Raw genomic sequence first — 19394 nt, forward strand, 5'->3', positions numbered from 1 at the left:
TGCTGCAGCTACAGGAAACCACTGGGATCAGAGCATGACGGGTTAATGAAGCTGTGATGTGTCTGGTGGATGTTTGGTTTGTTTCCTGCAGCTTGTTGAGCAGACAGGCGGCCTTCTGCTCAGTCAGAGTGGCAGGAGTGTGTCTAAAACCAGATCAAACAGTAAATCTGAGGGAAATGATCTTGCTGCATGGACAACAATAAACTCAAACTGACCAAAAAAGACGTATAATAACCAATAAAAAGACACAAACTGACCAAAAAAGATGTATAATAACCAATAAAAAGACACAAAATGAACAAAAAAGACGTGTAATGACATAAAAAAGACACAAATTGACCAACAAATAGACAAAATTACCAAAAAAAGACACATATTGACCAAAAAAAGACACAAAACTACCAAAAAAGCTTATAATGACCAAAAAAGACACAAATTGACCAAAAATAGACACAAAACTACCAAAAAAGACACACTGTAAAAAAGGGTTTTAGTCTAAAAACCAGATCAAACAGTAAATCTGAGGGAAATGATCTTGCTGCACGGACAGATAATTTACCTTGACAAGATTTATTAAATTAAGATTATTAAATCTAGAAATAAGCATGTTGAACACTTAAAATAATAAATTAACTAAATGATCTAACACTTCCAAATCTAAAGTTGTTTTTTTATCTTGGTAAGACACAAATAATTGGCAGTGCACTCTGCAAAAAAACATGAAGCTTACCAAGTATTTTCTTAATTATTTTCTTAATTATCTATTCAACTGTTGAATATGGTGAGTTTTTACCTAAAATATTGGCTCCAGTTGAGAGTTTTAGTTGCATGTAAGTTGAATGATTTTTCAAAAGTATTTTCTATCACCAAAACGTGCTCGTTTCAAGTATTTCTGGCTTATTTTAATGTTACTACAGTCGGGCTTTTCAAGCCACAATTGCTCACAATAAGTATATTTGGATTTAATATTTCATGCTATCATTGGTTTTTCCAGTGTCTAGATATTTTTACTTATTTAAAGAATTCTTACAAAGAAACATTTACTTACTGCACTGGCAGATAATTTGACTTGTTTCCAGCATGTATTTGCTTCATTCTAGTTATTGTTTCTAGTTATTATATGGTGATTGATACCATTTGTTACCCACATCTGGTGCTGAATTATGCAATTTTATTCATATGGAGAATTGATAAAAATGGTCAGAAAACCCTCCAGAATATAACATCAATATGCCTATAAAAGACCTTTGAAAACACAGAATGGATTCTTCTCTGTTGTTTCAAACAGTGAAAGAACCGTCGTTATGTATTTCTTGTTGTTTGTCAGTAGTTTTTGCAGTTTAAAGACTCCAGAGCTGAGACACACTGAGATCTTGTCTGTTTTGAAGTGTTTTTTAGTTATTAGTCTCGGCCACGCTGCACTCCACCAAACACCACTGTGTGAAACTGTGCATTAGCCTATAAAAAGCATTGTAAATACACAATTACACCACGTTAGTTCTACACCAGAGACCTCCTCTGATACACTCTGGAGTCAGGAACACACCAGCTGTTATTGAGCCTGTTTAACAGCAGATCTGAGCTCCGAGGACGGACAGATGTTGCAGGCTGGAGCTCCAGATGTTAACTAATGGTGCCCCGTAGCCTCCTGCAGACAGCTGGGTGCTACCGAGGCTCAGACTGGCTGCAGGAAGAGCAAATTCTCAGGCAGGGAAATAAATCTGCAAGGCTTACCAGACCTCTGAATCATTGCAGGGTCAGAAAATAATCATTTCCTTTGTTTTCTGCCCGAATCAATTGAAGACACAAATCTCACGCCGGATGACAGGAATATTTCAGCTTTAACCCTTTGGTGTTTGGGTAGTTTTATAGGTTTTGACTCCTTTTTTTCATTCTGCCTGTATATAAACCACTTAAAAAGTGTTCACCATGTCATGTTGGTGTCATTGTTTTCACCACAACCTCACCTATATGACCTGATTATTATTGTTTTCATTTTGACTTACTGGATCAATATTTTCAACACAAGGAAACACAAGAAAACACACACAAAATTACAAAAACGTTCACATAAAAATCACATTTTTTAAAATAAAAAACCCAACATAAAAACCCACTTAAAACACACAAAACACACCGAAAACACATACATTTTCTTCACAAAAACGACCCAAAAATTACAAAAAAACACATAAAAACACACAACCCCTCCCCCATAAAACACACACAAACAACACACATAAAACAGACACAAAAAACACACATAAAACACACAAAAACACATTAAAAATGACAAAAAAACACACATAAAACACAAAAAATGACAAAAAACACATAAAAACACAAAAACACACAAAAACACACATAAAACACACATAACACACACACAAAAAATGACAAAAACACACATAAAAACACACAACCCCTCCTCCATAAAACACACAAAAACACACAAAAAAATTGACAAAAATCACAGAAAAAAAACATTAAAGACAAAATATTGCATTAAAAATGCTGAATGCTAACTGCAAAATTTGAAAAAACCTGCAGAAACCTACACCTGGTCGAGGTGTTTGTTTTTACCTTTGCTGTAAAAAGAGTTGATGCACTAAATTAAACATGGAAACTTCTAGAAAAAGCTGCCAGCAGCTCCATGCTGCTTCGTTTTTACGTTGCGACGTCATGAAGAAGTGTTGCTCCTGAGCTTCGTGGTCTCCGAGGGTTAATCTGCAGCATTGTGTTGGACCCGTCATGACCTGGCTGAGGAGTTGTGATAGCACAACGGCGTGCTATCAGCGTGGGAACTGGACGGGGCCGATTGTTTCCAGAGCCTCGGAGTAGAGCCTTTCACAAACAGTCCTGCTGAAGAAAGGCTCCCTTTGTGGCTGCTAATGCAGTGAAATACAGTTGCTTAGCAGACATTCTTGCTGAAATCATAAGACATCTCTCGCTGTGAGCTCGGCCTCGTTCTGCTGCTGAGTTTAAGACACGCAGACGACGGTGAGGAAGGAACTTCTCTGCCCCTGAGTCATGATTTCTGCCGCCAGAAAGGATTTCTTTGTTATAAAACAAGGACAATGATTGGAAGGAAAGCGGTCTGGTTGAGCTTATGTTCTGTTACAGAGAGCTGAGGGAGATAATGCTGTCTTTATGTCTTTATGTCTTAATGCAGCCGGACTCTCTCTCTGCAACTCTATAATTCTACAACTCTATAATTCTACAATTCTACAATGTCATTCAGCAGACGCTTTTATCCAAATCGACGTACAAATGAGAGTAAATACAACACAAGCAAGGATGAAGTCAAGAAACATAGCAGAACCTTTAATAACACCTAACTAGAACCTTTTATAACGCCTAACCAGAACATTTAATAAGACTGTGGGGTGGTTTGGTGGGAAGGAGAAGAAGAACAGGAACAGCTGGGTGTCATCGGCGTAACAACGGTACAAGAAGCCATGATGGAGGATGATTGGACCTAGTCAGTTGGTGTAGATTGAGAAGAATAGGGGGCCTAGCACGGATCCTTGAGGCACCCCACTCTGCAAAAAAAGACAAGTTGGGTGAACTCAAAATTTCAAGGCAACAAACTTCGATAAAATTTTAAGTTGGACAATTGAACTAAATATTTTAAGTTTTGCTTTTGAGTTTGCTCAACTCAGGATTCCAGCTGGAGGCAGCAACAACAGCCACAATGAGACTCCAACAGTGTCAACTCGGAAAGTTGGCTTTCCTGCATTTCCCAACAAAGAAATAAGAGTTATCAGAACTATTGTCCCTTGTTGTGAACCCCAACTTAAAGATATAAGTAACAACAACTCACCAACTTGTTTTTGAGCAGACAACTGGCTTCCTTTGTTGTGCTAACTTACATTATTGCCCTAAATGTCAGTAATTTATATTTCCAAGTTTGACCAACCTAAAACACAGTTTTTTTGCAGTGCAGTGGAAAGGTTTTGTAGTTTGGACACGTCTCCATTCCAGGATGCTTTAAAAGATCTTCCTGATAGGTAGGACTGGAACCATCAGAGGGCAGAACCTGAAACTACAAGTTGTGATAGTGAAGAGAGGAGGATCTTGTGGTTAACAGAGAGGTCTAACAACAGAAGAGCTGATGATTGAGCAGCAGTGTAATATTCAGCCTGGTTCTCTGTTTGCCGTCGATCCTCTTTACCCTGAAAACCTGCTGAAAAAGACAAAAGCTCATTAGTTTTGTGTCCTCCTGAGATCGATAGACACTAAGAGAGGCAACTAAAGAGGGATCCTCCACTCAGTCCTAATGGGACAGGCTGAGAGCCAGGACACCCAGACCTCCTCCTCCTCCTCCTCCTCCTCCTCCTCCTCCTCCTCCTCCTCTGAAGCCAAAGATGGCTAGAAACCTGCTGATGATGAGGAGGGCCTAAAAATGACAGACTAATCATTTGGATTTCAGTCAGATTAGCACTAAGGCCCAGTCCGATACGCCGTGGTCCCAGGCCTCTTTGTCAATTTGTAATTTAGGAAATTGCGGTATTGTCTTCCCTCGGGGGTTGCCTGGACGGGGAAAAGCTCCGGTCGGCTTGTTTACGCAGCACATTGGCTCCCCAGCCGCCAATCAATCTCACCGTGTCTCTACCGAACAGAGAAAAATCAGCTACAAGCTTTTATTCTCTGTTTGTTCAACAGTTCCCTCGCCAGAAACCGCTGCTAACAGCAAAACAACAGTACTGTGTGTGTTTGTGTGTGTGTGTGTGTGTTAGTGTGTGTGCATGTACTTCCTACATAGTGAAGACCGAAACACATTTTTAACCAACAGAGTGAGGACATTTTTGCAATTTTTGCATTTTTCGGCCGGTCCTCACTTCTTTAACCCTTTGGAGTTTGGGGCTGTTTTGTTGTTTTTGACGACTTTTCATTCTGCCTGTATATAAACCACTTCATGCCATGTTCACCATGCCATGTTGGTATTGTTTTCAGCACAGCCTCACCTATATGACCTGATTATACATTTTTTCATTTTGACTTACTGGATCAACATTTTCAACACAAAAAACACACAAAAGCACACTAAAACACACACAAAATTACAAAAACACACATAAAAAACATTTTTTTTTTTGACAAAAAAGCACACTTAAAACACACATGAAAGACAAACAAAAATTGACAAAAATCACAAAAAAACATTAAAGACAGAATATTGCATTAAAAATGTTGAATGCAAACTGCAAAATCTGAAAAAAAAACCTCGTCATGAAGAAGTCTTGCGCTGGTGCTTTTGTGGACTTCAGAGGGTTAAAGGCTTGTTTGAGAGTTCAGACTTTGAAGTTTGAAGTTTGAATTTTTTTTTTAAATTTTGCACAATAATAAGACAAAAGACAAGGATGAAGAGATAACAACAAAAGGAAGGAGCAAGGTAGCGGCAAGAAACCCAACAGGTCTTCTACAGGCCTCTACCTATATTAAAATTCACAAGTTAAATTAAAAACACTTTGTTTTAGGGTTCAGGTTACGTTTGTTGTAAGTAAAGGTAACCATGTGTTAGGGTATTTAGTTGTGATGGTGAGGGTTAGGGCAGGGGTCTCAAACTGGCGACCCGCGGGCCAATTGTGGCCCTCGTGATGATATTTTGTGGCCCCCACCTTGATATGAAAGTTTAATGTGAGTTTTATATGAATGGCACTTTACTGTGTTGTGTGTGGAAGGTCCCTTTAATTACTGTTTTTGGTCATTTTGTGTCTTTTTTTGTAATTTTGTCTTTTTTAAATAATGTCTTTTTTTAAATAATTGTATGTCTTTTTTAAATAATTGTGTGTCTTTTTGTTTCTTTTTTAGGTAACTTAGTTTTTTCTGTCATTTTGTGTCTTTTTTGGTAATTTTGTGTCTTTTTTTTAATAATTGTGTGTCTTTTTGTTTCTTCTTAAAGTAATTTAGTTTTTTGTCATTTTGTGTCTTTTTTCATTTTGTGTGTTTTTTTGTAATTTTGTGTCTTTTTTTGGTAATTTTGTGTTTTTTTTTTAATAATTGTGTGTCTTTTTGTTTCTTTTTTAAGTAATTTAGTTTTTTTGTCATTTTGTGTCTTTTTTTTTGTCATTTTTGTGTCTTTTTTTAAAGTCATTTTAATACTGCCTCCAGCAGCTCCAAGGTAATTTGAGTTTGAGACCCCTGGGTTAGGGTAGGAGTTAGGGAATCCACTTTTCCAATGAGGGGCCCCACAAAGATAGAAGTACAAGGATGTGTGTGTGGTGGGGGGTGCAAGTGTGAGATGCTAACTGTGTGTTTTACCTCAAAGACTGGTGTGTGTGTGTGTGTGTGTGTGTGTGTGGCTCTGCGGTGGTTTGATTGACAGCTGAGGCCTCACCACCAGCCGTTCCTGCCCGTTCTGACGGGGGTCTCATATCTCGGGGGTTGGCCTCGGCTCTCCGCTGCCTTCCAAGGAAAATAAGCGGCGTGACATCAGGGCTTTGTTTCAGCGGCGAGGCCCTTCTGTTTGTGTTTAATATCGCTCCGAGAGAAGTGGAAAGAGGGCCAGCCAAGTCCTGATCCAACCACCGAGCCTGGAGCTGGGAGGGAGAGACCGGGAGGTGGTCTCCAGAGTCTGATCCCCCTTACCTCTAACTCTCTCTCTCTCTCTCTCTCTCTCAGTCTCTCTCTCTCTCTCTCTCTCTCTCTCTCTACCTCTAACTCTCTCTCTCCTTCACTGAAAAAAACTGGAGTGACATTTACTTTAATAAAAGCTCGGCAAGTTTTTCCACAGAAAGTGTTTGTAATCTTTCCTCAGGCTGTTTCTAAGTAATACTTATTTAATAGAACCACTTATTTTTTTTATGAAAATACACAAATAAATATCAGATTCACTGATGTCCCTCAATTCCTTTTTCACTGGTAAATATGAACTAATGAAGCCAGTGAACTGGTTTAGTGAATATTACTGGAACCAATGATTCAATTTACATTAAAACTGAGACACATAATAACAAACAATCACTAAGTAATGCACCACATGAAAAACTGATGTTTTAAAGGAAAAGCACTTCTTTTTTTTAATTAATTTAAACAAAAGACAACATAAATCACCAATGGACAAGCATAGTAAAAAAAGAAAAGAAAAGAATAACAACAAAATCACAAAAAAACAACCTAAATAAAACAACAATAATAATTAAGAACTTTAACACATTAACTTACATTAAAACTAAACTTGACACAAACAAACATCAAACATAATTACCACATAAAACATACAGTATATCAGTAAACTTATTCTTTTATTATAACGTATAATAAACTTTATATATTACTTATTATAACTTTATTATTTTCTCTTAGGTTATTAAGTTTACTGATATACTGTATGTTTTATATGAATTCGTATTTCTTTGTAGAATTTATATAGATGATTGAAATAATAATTACAGGACCAAAAATATTTTTTTCAGTGTTCTCTCTCCCTCTCTCTCTCCTTTTCTCTCTCCTTCTCTCTGTCCGTCTCTCTCTCCTTCTCTCTCTCCTTCTCTCTCCATTTCTCTCTCCATTTCTCTCTCCTTTTCTCTCTCCATCTCTCTCTCCTTCTCTCTCTCCTTCTCTCTCCATCTCTCTCTCCTTTTTTATCTCCATCTCTCTCTCTATCTCTCTCTCCTTTTCTCTCTCTCCTTTTCTCTCTCCATCTCTCTCTCCTTCTCTCTCTCCTTCTCTCTCTCCATCTCTCTCCATCTCTCTCTCCTTCTCTCTCTCCTTCTCTCTCTCCATCTCTCTCCTTCTCTCTCTCCTTCTCTCTCTCCGTGTCTCTCTCCTTTTCTCTCTCTCCTTTTCTCTCTCCATCTCTCTCTCCTTCTCTCTCTCCATCTCTCTCTCTTTCTCTCTCTCCATCTCTATCTCCTTCTCTCTCTCCATCTCTCTCTCCTTCTCTCTCCCCCTCTCTCTCTCCTTCTCTCTCCCCTTCTAACCCTATCCCTAACCCTAACTTTCTCCATCTCTCTCCCTCTCTCTCTCCGTCTCTCTCTCCTTCTCTCTCTCCTTCTCTCTCTGTCTCTCCCTCTCTCCTTCTAACGCTATCCCTAACCCTAACTCTCTCCATCCCTCTCCTTCTCTCTCTCTCTCTCTCTCTCTCTCCCAGGAGGTTTTCCAGTTTTGACTAGAGGGGGATCAGATCTCACAACACTGGGGTCCGTTTAGTCGGAGGAGTTAGAGATTTAAAACCCAGAGAGATGGAGGAGGAGGAGGAGGAGGAGGAGGAGGAGGAGGAGACAGTCATAGAGAGGGAGAGAGAGAGCGAGATCTAAAGAGAGGACAAAAGAAAGCGAGTGTAGATGAGGTGAGAGTAACAGAGTGAGAGAGTCTGAGTGAAGGCGAGCCACGTCTGGGTGGTTTTCCTGACTGCGTCTCTTTGATTGTGCGATGGATCCTGACAGGGGTTGACAGTGGTTTCAGGCAGCGGTTTGTCTGGCGAGCCAGCTTTGATTTAGAAGACCTGGACTCTGGGCCTCCGACTCTTCACTCTTTGATTTGTGTTGGATGGAAAATCGCTACACATTTTAAAGTCTTCGTCCAACCCCGAAGGCAGATGGCTTATACTTTCCAAATCGTTTTTTTTTTTCAGTTTTCTATTATTTTTACATTATTTTTCAAGTGTTTCTCTATTGACTCATGACCAAGATGTAACTGCAGTCTGACTACACCTACTTAAAGATGATTGTCCTCCATTTGTCTTCTGCATTTAAGTTGCTGAAGACTAACCTTATTGTTTAAAATCACATTTTTTTTAATAACCATGTACAATGACAGCCCTGCTGAGAAAGTCAAGCCTTTAAAAAGGTGAAAGAGTCACAAAAACAACAGTTAAAAGGCTTTTTTCCCATTGTGGTTCACATTGTTTTATGAATGCGATGTCATTTTTGATGTTGTATCTCTCAGATGAAATAATGTCCAACATGTTGGCTTGTTGGGGAATCAAAAAAGTTGACTTGTGAGTCTCTAGTCCATCCCACCTCCCTGGAAGTCACTTAGCTCACTTCTTGTTTGACAGTTCAGACTTTGGCGAGCCAGCTTTGATTTAGAAGACTTCTTGACTCTTTGATTTTTGTTGGATGGAAAATCGCTGCACTTTTTTTTTCCTGCAACATTTTAAAGTCTTCGTCCAACCCCGAAGACAGATGGCTTATACTTTCCAAGTCGTTTTTTAAGTTTTCTATTATTTTTACATTATTTTTCAAGTGTTTCTCTATTGACTCATGACCAAGATGTAACTGTAGTCTGACTGCACCTACTTAAAGATGATTGTCCTCCATTTGTCTTCTGGATTTAAGTTGCTGAAGAATTGATAGTCTGATCCTCAAACGCAGAGACTAACCTTATTGTTTAAAATCACATTTTTTTTAATAACCATGTACAATGATAGCTGTGGTGACAAAGCCAAGACCATAAAAAGGTGAAATAGTCACAAAAACAACAGTTATATGACTTTTTCCCCCATTGTGGTTCACATTGTTTTATGAAAGTATCAGAAAGCAGCTTTTTATTGTTCATAACACGGAGCCAGGCATTGTCCAAACAGTCCAGGTCACATTATTCACTTTAATAGATTGTCAATATTAACCAGTTAGCATTCAAGGGCCTTTCTTTGAGAATTGTTGAGATAGCAGGTCAACAATAAATACCACATAGATTCTGTGTGCATCATCTGAAAGCTGTGAACCTGAAGATTAATTTGAGACACTTTATAAGGTGTTTAAGGGTTCATGGAATTAATATTTGTCCCTTTGAAGTCCATTTCCAGGTTCAACTGGGTCCCAGAAGTTGTTGCAGCAATTTTTGGATTGGTTCCATTTGTTACACACAGCTGGTGCTGAATTATGCAGTTTTATTCATATTGAGAATTGGATAAAAATGGTCAAAAACTTTGGTCATCTTGGAGATTTCTGTATTTTCGGTATTTTTGGGTATGAGCGGACCGTTGGAATTTAAACAGGTTCATTCAAAAGCTGATATCTAGACATTTTCCATGGTTTTCTTGATAATGATTATGGTTATTATTACCTTGAGTTGTACCAGGCATGAAAATACTGGAAAAAACACTGGAATGTACATTAAAGTGATAGAGACACATTTCGGATATTTCTGATCTGATTTTGGATTCAGAATTGAAATCATGACACCTGTGTGTGTTTTGGAGCGGTGAAAGTACCGTCGGTGGAATTGTAAAAAGTTAAACCCAGAAGTTTCTTCTTCTTCTTCTTCTTCTTGAGCTATTGTCTGGATGTGTTTGTGGTGCAGATCGATCTACGAGCTGCTCCGACATCTGCTGAAGGAATAAGTGTCAGAGATGGATTGCAGATAATTTAAAATGAAAATGTTTTGCTGGAACGTCTCTCTGATAAATAATCGCTCCTCAGACTAAATCCTCCAGTTGTGTGGGACGTTGTGTCAGCTTCTGCTCTAGGTGTGTGTGTGTGTGTGATGTACTAACATGAACCTGAGAAGAAGCAGCAGCAGCAGCAGCATCAGTATCAGAGGGAGGAAACAGTGAAACAGGCTGAGGATGACGAGCTGCTGATGTTAGTAGCCTGTTTGTGTTAATATCCTGTCTCGTTCTGCTGGTTTCTTCCTCTCTGCAGCAGCTCTACGCCGCCCAGCTGGCCAGCATGCAGATCTCCCCAGGAGCCAAGATGGCTCCTCTCCAGCAGGCCCCCAACTCCTCGGGGCCCCTCTCCCCCTCGGCCCTGAAGAGCGAGAAGAGAGCGTCCAGCCCCGTCGCTCACATCAAGGTGAGTCCACCTGTTGGCTTTAAAACGCTTCAGGTGGAAACAGAAGAGGCGTTTAGTTTCGAGGTTTATGCAGAAAAAAGTAGGAAAAAGTGGCCTTTAATGGTCTTAATTAAAGGGTTGTACATTTTAAATCTGACACTACACAACAACTAAAAATGCAACAAAAATGATTTTATTATTATATGGAAATTTTTGTTTTTTTTTCATAAAAAACATGACATTGTGTAATCAAACTGGCACTTAAATGGTCAAAATGCCCCAAAAAATAATTAAATATTTGTTAGTTTTGAGCAGGGTGGAAGTTGGTTCAGAGGTGTCTGCAGAAAAAAGTAGGAAAAAAAAGACATTTTTGGCTTCAATGGCCTTAAAGCGTAGAGCGACTGAAGGAAGGAAAGAGAGAGAATGTTTGATAGGAAAACACAGAATAATAATAACGATGAAGATCAGTTCAAGTAGAAGTGAGAGGCTGGAAATTTGGAAGTTGTTGAGACAACAAACTGAACTCTGACAATTAGAAACAGCTTATTTAAAAGTCACACACACACACACACACACACACTCACACACACACACACACTCACACACACAATAACACACACTCACACTGGAGAGCTGACATGGCGCTGGCTGCTGTTTGGCAGCAGACCAGCCTCTCTTCTCTCTAATGGGAACCATGTGTGTGTTATTGTGTGTGTGTGTGTGTGTGTGTTATTGTGTGTGTGTGTGTGTGTGTGTGTGTGTGTGTGTGTGTGTGTGTGGCACAGCTGCACCCGGCGTCACAATAGACGGCGTCAGAGCTCACCGCACTCCAACAGTAGTGCCTTGGCCTCCGAGTTCCCCGCCGCCGCCCCCGCACACGCTCAGACCATCAGGCCACGCCCCCTCTGTGGCATGCCACCCGCAGCCTCACCCCCCCATACCCCCACCAACCCCCTTCCCCGTCCTGAACCCCCCTCCTCCTCCTCAACAATTCCTCAGCCGAAGCTCCAGATCAGATCCACATTCATTAGATTCAGGAGCTCCACAGGGCTCTGTTCTGGCTCCACTCCTGTTTACACTGTACACAGCGGACTTCTAATACAACTCTGAGTCCGGACACATGCAGAAATAAAGGAGTTTTGAATTTGAATTGAATAGAATAGAGTAGAAAAAAAATATGTAAAATTACCCCAAAAATATGTAAAATTTCCCAAAAAATATGAAAATTACTCATAAAATGATGTAAAATTACCCAAAAAAGTTGTAAAATTACTCCAAAAAATATGTAAAATTACCCCCCAAAAAATAGTAAAATAACCCCAAAAATATGCAAAATTACCTAAAAAATATGTAAAATTACCCCAAAAAATATGTAAAATTATCCAAAAAAATATGTAAAATGACCCCCAAAAATATGTAAAATTACCCAAAAATTATGTAAAATTACTCCAAAAAATATGTAAAATTACCTAAAAAATATGTAAAATTACTCCAAAAAAGATGTAAAATTACCCCCAAAAATATGTAAAATTACTCCAAAAAAGATGTAAAATTACCCAAAAGTATGTAAAATTACTCCAAAAAAGATGTAAAATTACCCAAAAATATGTACAATTATTTAAAAAAAAAAGATGTAAAATTACCCAAAAATTATGTAAAATTACTCCAAAAAATATGTAAAATTACCTAAAAAATCTGTTAAATTATTCTAAAGAATATGTAAAATTACCTAAAAAAAAAAATGTAAACGTCAGAGGTCACATGACGAATTTGAAAATCGCCAAAATAGACTAACTTTGCAGTGTTATTTCGACATGATATCCTGACATGCTTGGGCTCTATAGATTCCTTAGATCTTCTAGTTTCATATAATATCATATATGAATATTTTGTATATTATTGTATATTACATTCTGAACAGTGACATTGTGATGCTGATGATGAATGTTGTGTGGTGCCAACAGGAAGAAGGATCCACGCAGCCGTTGAACCTCTCAGCCAGACCGAAGACGTCCGAGCCGCTCCGCTCGCCCTCCTCCCCCACACAGAGCCTCTTCTCTGGGAACAAGAGCAGCCCCACCGGCCTCAACAAGGGCCGCATCCCCAGCCCCATCAGCTCCATGGGCAGGAACACCTCCCTGGGTCGGTACACACTCACTGACACACACTGACACACTATAACACACACTATAACACACACTGAGACACACTGACACACTCTAACACACTCTAACACACTCTAACACACACTGACACACTCTCCTCCAGCAGGGTTTCCTCCACCACGGGGTAAAAATACATGAGAAAGGGCTCCACTGACATGTTCAATAAGAATCACAGGCTGAATGCTGCTACACCGAGCCAGCGGAGACTCGGAGGGAAACAGTGACGCACTGCACACACACACACACACACACACACACACACACCGCCTCACACAAACAAACACTTTGCATTGTCACATCTGAACTAAACGTCGATCCAGAGCTAACACGTCTCTGCAGAGTAAAGGCAAGGCAGGTTTATTAGCATAGAAACATTAAAAGCATTTAAAAAAGACATTCATAAAATGACGTTCAGATATAAACATTTAAGACTAAAAACAAGCAGATACAATATTTAGGAAAAAATAAAGAAGTAAATTCAAATATAAAGTTTTAAAATTGAAAGCGAGCTGATTATATATTTTTTTTAAATATCAAATTTCTCTACTCATATCACTAAACGAGAGGAGTCTATAATCTATTCTCTACTCCAGGGATGGGCAACTTAAATGCTGCAGGGCCTCAGTTTATCATGTTCACTACCACAGGGCCACATATAGGAGCATCACTTCACAAGATATGATGAAACTGACATTTTAAATATGTTTACAGTGCAGTAACTTAACATATTTCATGCTCAAATGCATGTTTAACAATATAAATAGGAATACAAAAGGTTTAAAGCAAATAAAAAACTGTGATTTCTGTTTTTTCAGTGCAAGAACAGCAGACCAACATTAATAACAAGAAGTCATTTTGTGCATTTTTACACTGAACTTTTAAGATTTCATGCTCAAATGCATGTAGTTGTACTGAGGGCCACTTCAAGTGAGGGTGAGGGCCGTATGTGGCCCCCGGGCCTCCTGTTGACCACCCCTGTTCTACTCATACCACTAAACAAAAGGAGTCCCTTAATCTGTCCCGTTTTCTGTTTTTGTTCCAGATCTGTGGAGCATAACAACTGAACGCTTCCTCTCCATGTTTAGTTCACAAATGTAAAAAAACAACAAAAAACTGTCTCTCCCCCAACCGGAAAACAAAAACACATCTCCCACCCAAACACCTCCCTGCTGCGCCACACACAGACCAGCCGAGCGGCGTCGCAGCATCCTGATAGTCTGCAGACACCTCAACCCACCACCAACCTGACTGTGTGTGTGTGTGTTTTACAGGAGTCCAAAGCCCTGTATTTAGCCCCAATGAAACCCAGCAGCGGAAGCAGTGAAACCCAGCACACGTTATTTGCTTTTTAAGAGCTTCCTCACATCATTGTCTGCCCGCGTAGACCTTTAATGCCCCTACCTCTGCTATCTGTTATTAAGGCCAATCTGAAGCCTCTCATTATATCCCCCCACAGAACAGTTTCTCTGCTCCTCTGGAGTGGCTTTGAGGACGCCACGCTTGTGTTCCTGCAAAGTTATTTTTTGCCGTTTTTTTACGGCCACCCAAGCATACAGAGCCTCCACTCGTCTGCTAATTAAACGAGCAGGGCGACGGAAACTTTGCATCCTTTTATTTATTTTTTTTCTTCCCTTCTTATTCTTCAAATGTGCATCGGTTCAAAAAGTGTGAAGCGCGGCGCATAAACAAGTGGGAGGAGGGTGGAAAACAGCTCCTGCAACATTTGGCCCCAATCAAGAGTTTTTATACACATCTTTAAAGATATTTCATGGGAATTTGTTTCCAGTAATTCTGCATTTTTTTTGTTGTTTTTATCACTTTCAAAGCTTGATGGTGTTAATTAAGGTGATTTAGTTAAACTAACAACGAGACTTTAGGAACCAGTTGATGCAGCAGATTAACTCTTTGAAACCTGCAGAACTATTTTAAATATTTCATATTGCTTTTCCGTCTCAAGGACCATTTTTCTGGTACTTCTTTTCTAAGAGATTCAGAAGAAATGGCTCCACATGTGACATTGTACTTTCATTTTATAAAGTCCTCGTACCTGAATGGTTTGGGAAAGATGCCTAAAAACCTTGAAACTTCCTTCCTCCGCTCCCGCAACACAGATCCACATTAACATTCAGTTTCCTGCCAAGGTTGGAATCGTTTCTGGAGACGTCTTTATCTGCGGTCCCTCTCTCGCTCTGAAGTGGCTTTGTCGGCAGAAAGAGATGTCACATACAATCATACGGCGAAACATGGATTTATAAAAATGATATAAAATGCAAGTCTCCTTGAAATACAATCTAATGCAGGCTGCAGTGTGTGCCAAATGAAAACGTCTTTATTTCACTTATACGTCATCAGAGAGAGAACGAGGGACCGTGATGGGGCCCTTTGTTTGTTGCAACATGCTCATTTAAAACACATTTAAATGAGGCTATTTTAATTCTTTACAAACTTACACTGTGACCTACACTTTGAATTATCTTTAAAAGGACATTTGCATTTTTATATATTTTCCAAGACCATAATGTACAAAGCTGGAACAAGTGCTCCCACCCATTGACCTCCTGATTAAACTACTTATTAAGATGTTGGCCACGTTTATTAGTCCACAAATATAGAGACAGTATAGAACCGCCACCGGCTCATTCACAAAGTTCTGCAGTAAAACTTTCCTCAGCATGCAACATATAGACATAATATACAGCTCTGTGCAAAACGTTTTAGGCAGGTGTGAAAAAATGTTGCAAAATAAGAAACTTTAAAATGGAAATGTTAATAGTTTATTTTTTATCAATTAACAAAATGCAAAGTGAGTGATCAGAAGACAAATCTAAATCAAATAAACATTTTGTGTGACTACCTTTTGCCTTCAAACCAGCTTCAATTCTTCTCTGCATTTTTTCACACTTGTCAGAGACTTTTGCACAAAAATAATCATATGATATGATTAAATTAATGAGTTTTAGAGATAAATAGGTATTTAGCTAGTGTTTCACCCCGTGGTTGTGTATGGTGTTATCATTGTCTGTCTCTATAACTAATGAAGTTTGGTTTTCCAACTTCAACGTGCACTGTTCCCTATTTAGTCATTAATATTTGATGCTGATTAAATCTGAATGTCATTAAAGGCAGTAATGGACAGTGAGCTCTCCTACTGACAGAGTGTCCCTGTCTCTCCCTCAGACATCCTGTCCAGCCTGAACTCCACGGCGCTGTTCGGGGACCAGGACGCCGTGATGAAGGCCATCCAGGAGGCGAGGAGCATGAGGGAGCAGATCCAGAGGGAGCAGCTCCACCACCACCACCAGCAGCAGCAGCAGCAGCAGCAGCCGGGGCACCACAGCCTGGAGGCCAAGCTGTCGGCCCTCAGCAGCATGAGCCTCAACAACGACAGCAAGGTCAGACACACACACACACACACACACAGACACACACACACACACACACACACACAAAGACACACACACACACACACAGACCCTTGTCCGTCTATCTTTGTGAGGACTGTATTCATCCAAGGCATTCCCTAGACCCCTAACCTGAACCATCACAACTGAATGCCTAACCCCAACCCTAACCCCAAACCTACCCCAACCCTTACCCCAACCCTACCATAAACCAACCCTACCATAAACCAACCCTACCATAAACCAACCCAACCCCAACCCTTACCCCAAACCTACCCCAACCCTACACCAACCCTTACCCCAACCCAACCCTACCCCAACCCAACCCCAACCCTTACCCCAACCCCAACCCTATCCCTACCCCAACCCCAACCCCAACCCTACACCAACCCTTACCCCAACCCTACACCAACCCTTACCCCAACCCTACCCTACCCCAACCCAACCCCAACCCTTACCCCAACCCCAACCCCAACCCTTACCCCAACCCTACCCAACCCTAAACCAACCCTACCCCAACACCAACCCCAACCCAACCCAACCCTACCCCAACACCAACCCATACCCCAACCCTACCCCAACCCTACCCTACCCCAACCCAACCCCAACCCTTACCCCAACCCCAACCCCAACCCTTACCCCAACCCTACCCAACCCTAAACCAACCCTACCCCAACACCAACCCCAACCCAACCCAACCCTACCCCAACACCAACCCATACCCCAACCCTACCCCAACCCTACCCTACCCCAACCCAACCCCAACCCTTACCCCAACCCCAACCCCAACCCTTACCCCAACCCTACCCAACCCTAAACCAACCCTACCCCAACACCAACCCCAACCCAACCCAACCCTACCCCAACACCAACCCATACCCCAACCCTACCCCAACCCCTACCCCAACCCTACCCCAACCCTTACCCCAACCCCAACCCTATCCCTACCCCAACCCTACCCAACCCAACCCAACCCTACCCCAACACCAACCCATACCCCAACCCTACCCCAACCCCTACCCCAACCCTACCCCAACCCTAAACCAACCCTACCCCAACCCCAACCCTTACCCCAACCCTACCCCAACCCTACCTCAACCCCTACCCCAACCCTACCCCAACCCTAAACCAACCCTACCCCAACCCCAACCCTTACCCCAACCCCAACCCTTACCCCAACCCTACCCCAACCCCAACCCCTACCCCAACTCTACCCCAACCCCAACCCCTACCCCAACCCTAAACCAACCCTAAACCAACCCTACCCCAACCCCAACCCTTACGATTGCGATTTTGTGCAGTAAGTATATTTACTTCTGATGCTTTCACATTAAGTATATATACTTAATGTGAAAGCATAAGCAACATATATGTTGCTTATAATCATTTTGCAGTTTTATTTCACTGTGGAGGAACTCGGCAACAAAAGCTTGCTCCAGAAGTCAGCACAGGAGAAAAAAAACATAGAATCCAAGTCCAAAAATGACCCAAGAAACTTGATAAATAACTTGCTTAAACCTGAAAAGTTGTGTTTTGTTACATAAACATTAAAATTCAAAAACCAAAAGCACTTTTACGTCCCATTGTCCCTTGTGGTGCAGTGAACTTTCACTGTTTTCACAGAGAAGTGAAGTCACGACTTTTCTCCAGTCAAACACACACACACACACACACACACACACTCTCACACACACACACACACCATGCAGCAGCGTGTCCAGCTCCTCTGTTTTACTCTCTGAGCGTTTCGTTGTTGAGGCGTTCCAGGTTTCTGTGTGAGTCTGAAGAATATTCATGGATGATCTGATTTGGTGTTGTTTGGCTCCAGACTCTCTCTCTCTCTCATCTCCACGGCCACCCAGGAGCTCTGAAGAGGCAGCAGCTGGCCAATGACAAGACAGGGTTTTGGCGTGTGTGTGTGTGTGTGTGTGCCTGCTTTGATTGAGACTGAGTGAGTGTTTTTTGGGAGAAGAGATGCTGTTAATATTAGTGTGTGTGTGTGTGTGTGTGTGCGTGTGTGTGTGTTCTTGTACTTCCTACATAGTGAGGACTGGAACACGTTTTTAACCAACAGAGTGAGGACATTTTTGCAAAGTGAGGACATTTCGGCCGGTCCTCACTTCTTTAAAGGCTTGTTTGAGATTTCAGACTTTTTTTAGGGTCAAAGGTTACAGTTAGGTTCATGTTAGGGTTAACATAAGGGGCTAGGGAACAAGGTTATTATAGTTAACGAAAAGGAAACGAAATAACGAAAACTAGAATTGAAAACACATTTTCGTTAACTGAAATAAAAATGAGAGTTTTAAATAATAAAAAAGATAACTAACTGAAACTGTATTGTGTGGTTACAAAACTAACTAAAATTATAGTGAAAATGTCCTTCGTTTTCGTCTTTGTCAACTTTTTTCATTAACAATGAAGATGGATAAACCAAAGGAAATAAAGGCAAAATTTACTGTGACCTCTTTTAATCTCCCGTCCAACAAATACCCCATTACAAAAAACTACAACTAATAAAAACTAAACCAAAACTAAAGCATTTCAAAAAAATAAATACTAAACTAAAACTAGCAAACTCACTCTAAAAACTCATTAAAACTATCTGAATTTGAAAACAAAAATTCACAACAAAATTAAAACTAAAACTAATGAAAAATCCAAAACTATTATAACCTTGCTAGGGAATTCACTGTTCCAATGAGGGTCCTCACAAAGATAGAAGTACAAGAATGTGTGTGTGTGTGTGTGTGTTGTATATATCACATTGAACAACATTAGTCACCAAATAACCTGTGTGAAATATGCTAAGTCATGTAAATGATGTACCCTGAAAGCATGTTTACTGTTTTTTCCGGATGTCCCCATAAAGCCTGATTAAAACATCACGTCATTATTTCAGAGGTTTGAAGGCGTGTATAGGTGAACTAAGCTATGGCAAGTTTACTCAATTTTTTTCAGCTCTCTACAACCTCAAGAAAGGGTGGTCCCCACAAGTGATGATTAAAACTGGAGTCCCCATGATGTATGAAAACCAGAGTGTGTGTGTGTGTGTGTGTGTGTGTGTGTGCGGGGGGGGGGTCGTACAATAGATAGAGTAGAGTCCAGCT

At 40.6% G+C, this 19394-nt stretch overlaps 1 protein-coding gene across 1 annotated transcript in view; it reads left to right on the forward strand.

Annotated features, from left to right (window-relative positions):
• Positions 1–19394, forward strand: part of LOC131973745 (transcription factor SOX-6-like) — a 215551-nt gene that overhangs the window by 164271 nt on the left and 31886 nt on the right. Inside the window, exons 10-12 of the mRNA XM_059335806.1 lie at positions 10593–10742; positions 12686–12863; positions 16064–16363. Of these exons, the coding sequence (XP_059191789.1) occupies positions 10593–10742; positions 12686–12863; positions 16064–16363 (628 nt within the window). The remainder of the gene's footprint in view (positions 1–10592; positions 10743–12685; positions 12864–16063; positions 16364–19394) is intronic.

Source organism: Centropristis striata, chromosome 6 (genome assembly GCF_030273125.1).
Source record: "Centropristis striata isolate RG_2023a ecotype Rhode Island chromosome 6, C.striata_1.0, whole genome shotgun sequence".
Lineage (NCBI taxonomy): Eukaryota > Metazoa > Chordata > Actinopteri > Perciformes > Serranidae > Centropristis > Centropristis striata.